General features: G+C 43.5%; 1 protein-coding gene across 1 annotated transcript; it reads right to left on the reverse strand.

Moving 5' to 3' along the window:
* Nucleotides 1-644: 644 nt before the first annotated feature.
* LOC139014290 (THO complex subunit 2-like) lies at nucleotides 645-5,358 on the reverse strand. The gene is given in 6 exon segments (XM_070421294.1): nucleotides 645-682; nucleotides 1,644-2,003; nucleotides 2,006-4,294; nucleotides 4,297-4,423; nucleotides 4,425-5,064; nucleotides 5,066-5,358. Coding segments are annotated over 6 exon segments (3,747 nt in total).
* Between the last annotated feature and the right edge of the window lie 476 nt (nucleotides 5,359-5,834).

Here is a 5,834-nt window from a genome sequence, read left to right on the forward strand (position 1 = left end):
AAGGGCATATGAAAGGATCAAGCTGCTATGGCTGTTACCACATGTACAAATGATCTTTCCCAGGAAGTTGCTGGGGTCCAGCCCCAACAGGTCCAGGGGTTCCCATGGAGGTGTGGACGGAGTTGGCGAAGAATGAATGACACAGAGGCAGCGTTCAGTTGATCATCATGGTTGGGTTCTCTTTTTATTGTTCCATTACATCATGGTATGTTTCAGGAAACCTTCTACTGTTCCTAGTTTCATGTCCATAATCCTGTCTCTAGTCTCTATCTAGTGCTGTTGATTTTGATCTTGTCTAGGTTAATCTCTTGTGTTCCATTATAAGGGCTATTCCAAGGTCACTCTTCTACTGCTCTACTGATAAGCTACAAGGAAGTGACTGAAGGAGCTTATCCTACCCAGTCAAGGTCATGTCCTCCCAGCCTTGCTGCTTGCCTTCCCTGGGACTTCCCTGTGTCAGTGGGTCTCCAGGGGTATAGGTTCTGGTACTCTCCCTGGTGGGCAAAACCCTGGGGATGTGGGTCAAGCAAGTCCCACATTTATTGCCAATGGTCTTAGTCCAAGTTCTTCATAAGTAGTACATGGTATTTCTGTAATACTAGGGGGGGTTACTCATTGATTTTCTTCCATAGTCCTGTTAACCCCTAAGCTGGGAAAACGACCATTTCTCGGGAAGAGGGTCCTGGTTAAAACACATAGAGCTTAAGAGGGGGAGCAGAAATATGTCCTACACGCCAGGTGCCTTGAAAAATGTAAGCTGTGCAGATGTTTCTTCCATGCAGCGACTACGTCAAACAGCAAGGGTGGATCGGCTCCCAGTAGGGAGGAAAGTTAAATATTTTACAAGAAGCCAAAATCCTCACGTAATACAATCAGTCATCCCAATATCGCCAAAGGTATAGGAGTTTGCACATCACCGCAGTCTATTCACATCATGAAGGAACTAGTCCGCGGAGGCGGTTTCCTCTCTTTTCTGAGAAAAAAGGGGATGAAATTTTCATCAGATGCTGCTTCCAGGTGTCGCATTTCAAATGAAAATTGTATACCCAGGAACCATGCTGCAAGGAACTGACTAGAGGTGAAAAGAATATCCTGACAACTGGTGACTTTGAAATGACTTGTCTAGAGGATGGTGGGTTGCAGTCATCTTTTGACTTCAAGCAGATTCCCCTGAAATGGGCAACACCCGACGCTCTTAAGAATGGGAGATACTGTTCCGAGAGTGATGCATGGAGAATTGGCATCCTCCTCCAGGGGACCTTCAACTTAGGGGTCTGTATATACCCTTTTTTGCCACTGGGGGGAGATTTTTATCCATCTTTTCAGAGTTAAATGAATCGCTGCCTTTTTCATTACCTGAAGAATTTTGACTCCCCCCCCCCCCCCCCCGCCCCACGCCCCCTTGTTTTTCTCATTTGGAGAAGGATTATCACATGGATTTTCACTTTTGTGTTTTTAAACTGCCATCATTCCATTTTCTCCTTTTCTTCGCCTCTTCCTTAGGTCTGGTAGCACCTCCAGGTCATTGTTTGAGTGATGCCGTTTCCGACCTTTTCTGTCCTTTTCATCTTTTTTCTCTCTTTCCCTGGATCTACTTTCCCTTGACGTGTCCAATCCTTTCCTGCCTGTTTCTCTCTCCTTACTCTTGATTAGTGGTGAAGAAGTTGTCTCCATTGAGTTATCATTCTCATCAGCACTGCTTTCATGAGATTTAGATGCACTTCCTCTGGAAGATGAAGAAGACCCACCAACAGGCCCATTTTGAACTGCGTTCTTCAGAGTGGGGTCTTTGTGATGAAACTCATTTTCAGGTATCATGTATGACTTCCTACATTTCAACTGCCCAGAGTAGCCGGTAGCTAATGCATGTAGACTACACCTTTTCCCTTTTTCTTCTTTGCAGATTTTATGCACTCTTTTTTCCAAAGCCTGACCCAGATTTAAAACTTTCGAGTAGCAAGGAAGTATTTTTGTTAGCACAATCAAGATATTCCTCATTGAATATATTCACCTATTTCAAGGCAATGTACCGATGCCTTGGTTAGTTTGTAGTGCCATTTATGTACCACATGTCGGAAATTTTCATTGTCTAGTTGATCAGCTTGATTTCCCCGATCAAATCCAGTTGCCCGAAGTATAGTAAGGAATCCTGGGTGGTTTCCACATTCTTTTTCATATGTGGCTCTATCACCGTGCCACCTAGTCACAGTCTCTAACATACAGCAAAGAAAGCTCCCATATTGACGCGCTTCATTTTCAGTACAGCTTGCCACTGTGAAAACGATGTCAGAGAAAACTCAATCGTAGCAAAGAAGTGTGGAAAAATTTGGAGTTTTCTCTTGATGTACCAATTCAACAAAACGAGCACAGTAAACAGCATCGACTGCTGAAAAAATACATCGAGAAAATATACACAGCTGTAAAAATTTTGTGATGGTCTCCTTTGGTGTAGACTTGGCTAAAAGCCAGTTGTCCTTTTCCAGTTTCAGTCTCTGTAGAACTCGCTGTACATGTTCCATCTGTTTCTTTTCTTTTTCAAGCAACTTGTCCCGAAGAGCACTACAGTGCTCCTTTTCTTTTTTCTTTTTCTCTGGAGGCATTTCTTGATTGTCATCAAGTGCTCTCATCTGGACTTTAAGTTTACTGACTTCCCGATCATAGCTGGTGTGTGGAACTGCAAGGTCATACGTTGTCAGTGACCAGAATGTGGCATAGAATCAAGGGCTGATGTCATCCCAGACATTGGAAAAGTGCAATGAGACTACCGCTTCACGGACAGATGCCATCACCATTTCACAGGCTGCTATGTACTTGTGGACTTTATGTTGCTGTTTACTTCCCTTGTCTGATTTTTTAAGTTCATCATATTTGGATGAGATATGGCGTGCATATGTTGGCCTAGACAAGAAAAATGCTGCATCATGGGGTATATGAAATTCGTGATAAAGCACATCAATCAAAGGCACTCTCTTTGTGTACTCTTCTGTGCTTAGATTCAGTGCTAAAAATCCACCAAACTGTACCAGGGTATCATGACACTGGTCATAGAGCTTTCCCACCAGTTCCACATCTTTCTCTCCACCTTCCTGAAAGATCACCCTATCCCACTGCTGAGCTATCATCAAAACAAGGAGAAGAGCAAGGTCATAGTCCAATAGGGCATCCTTTAGTCTCTGGGAGGATTTTTTAGTGTTTCTGGTCTGGCCACAAGAACCTCCCTCAGCTCTTAGTTGCTCTCCACCAGTCATGGCCTCTAGTTGCTCCGTTGTCATCGTCTCTTCCCTCGTGATTTCTATTCCTGCCATTTTATGTACCACTTCTTGCAATATAAGCAGGCCAATACTTCTGCCTGCCTTTAGCTGATTAGCCACATATTGCAGAAGACCAGCCAGATCCATTGGATATTTAGGAAAGACTGCAGCACAGAAACTAACAAGAGGCCGAAGCCAGCTTGAACTGGTTGTATCGTTGTGTTTCATCCTTTCCTTTTCTGGATTTGCTGAAGCCTCAATGATACAATAGGCCAAGACATCGTAATTCAATGAGGTGAGGCATTCCAGTGAATCTACTACAGGTGCCATCAAGTCATCACACGTCTGTATTTTTGCCAAGATATAATCAAACAAAATAGTTGGATTGCTGTGGCTCAATTTCCCAATTCGTCTTCCAGAAGGCCTCACATTTTCCTTGGTGAGATGGTTCATGATATCTCTAGCTTTGTCTATCATTCGAGCTTTAACCTTTACTAAAAGTAGGGACCTGTTGTAAGTTTCGTCCTTCCACTGGCCATACAAATGATATCTATGCTGATATGGAAATGTTTATAACATTCCCCATAGTTCCTCAGTCATACAAGCATTGCAGTCCATTAGATAAAGAGATGGAAGTAGGGCCTGGTCAGTAATGCCAAGTAAACAGCTAAGAATAACGTCCACTTTCTCTTGATCCTCTTGTTTCCTTCCATCAGACTGAAGCTCCTTCATAAAGGATTGGCCTATGCGCACCACTTTTGCAAATAAAATGGGATCCCAAGAAAGGTGGGGACCGAGGTAACAGAACGTATTGAAGGCATCTGTCCTCAAATCCTCAAAGCTCTCTGCTTGTTTTAGCACTCTCTTATTTTGCAAAGCATGAACAGGTGAGCCTTCAGCGCCTTTAGGAATGCCAACTCTTTGGTAGAGAGTCTCAATAGTTATGTGAATAAGCTTGCAAATAGCAAGAGCTATCAGCTTGTGGGAAGCAACATAGTATGGAGCCATCCGATCCATCATGTTCTGTGCATGCTGCCAATCGAAATCTTTAATAAGGCTTCTAACAAACCACATTTTTGGTTGTCAGGTGGCTTTTCTACTTTCTCCTCTTCCTCCTCTTCCTTTGCCTTCTCTTGCTTATCCATTTTTTCAGAAGACAATACAGCCACCGTTTAGTTTTTTAAGAATGGCCTTAGCTTCCAACATTTCTTGTTTATATTCATCCATCATGCAATTATCAGCTGGAAGAAGATGTACATAGAGTTCATTTAAATCAATAAGATTACCTTGTAGGAGCACTGCTGCAACACTGTATAAAGAAGAAGGAGTCTCTCCATTTGGCTCCTGGTAACACTTGAATTTGAACCCAAGTATATGACAAAGTGTTTGCGGCTCACACATATTCACACAAGATTCTAATAAGGATATAAAGAAGTCATCACATTCTGGTCTGCATTCAAACACTTCTAAAATGACACCCAAAACTCTATTGGGATCTAGATGAAAGCATCCTATTAAGGATTTGATATTTTCTAAGATTAAATCACCAGTCATATTTCCCGATAAATCTTGCCCCAATTCAACAGTCAGCTTAGCATAGCCTTCATTCTCTTCTCTTAACAAGTTGAACTTTTGCTGCGTATAAAAGAGTTTTGTCTTGATTTTCACTGATCTTTGATGGAATTGCCATGATTGCTTGATGAGTCCTAATGATTCCAATGTTTCTGGATCCAGGCGTTCCTTTAGAATCGTGTCTGAAAAGAAATACAAACACACTGATACCAATTGCGTAAAACAGTCTCTTTTGCCCTTCTAAAACGATTGTCTCCATATTTAACATGCAAAAGACATCAGCAACAATGGAAGGCGCATCCTCACGAAATTCGCTGATGTCATTGAAAACATCAGCTGCTTGTTTGGGCTTCAGATTTCCTTGAATGACATGGTGTGATAACTCATAGAGAGCTCGCTGGAAATCTCTGTAAGTCGAACTGCCGTGGCTCTTGTTTTCGCTGAGAAGCCAACATAAGTCCAACAGGTCGCCTCTCCCTGATTTCTCCCAGTTATTTATCCACTCGACCGAGACCAACACCGACGCTACCTCCATCTTCCCCGCCTTAGTGACAGAGGCCAGGAAGTGCCTCATCTCAGCGTGGGGTCAACGGGAAGTACAGCCCACGAGGAATGCCGGGAACTGCGCCTTTGCTTTTCGAGTTTCAGGCCCCAACAATTTCTAAAATAAAATAAAATAAATAATGAAAGAGCATATTATACCAAAGATCACTCTATTAAAGTGCTCCAAAAGTAGTCTCTGCGAACAGAAGGCCCTGGGCCGCTCACCTTGCTGCATTTTATAGCCCAAGAGCTTGGTGGGAGGAGCCAGAGACCCACCAATCAGCCGGCCCCAGGACTGAAACGCCCTCACACATTGGAGGTCAAGTTTAGGGTGGGGAAGCTCATGACCCAGGCTAGACCCCCGCACGGCCCGCCCTTCAGGTGGCATTCACCAAAAGCATCTCAAGGAAAGGTTCTCCTGAACCTGGCTGCGATGCCTGGTGTGCTTCACCATCGCCTCTTGTGCGG

The sequence above is a fragment of the Myotis yumanensis genome, unplaced genomic scaffold (assembly GCF_028538775.1).
Source record: "Myotis yumanensis isolate MYYU_CA2020_CCGP unplaced genomic scaffold, mMyoYum1.0.hap1 SCAF_7, whole genome shotgun sequence".
NCBI classification, from domain to species: Eukaryota; Metazoa; Chordata; class Mammalia; order Chiroptera; family Vespertilionidae; genus Myotis; species Myotis yumanensis.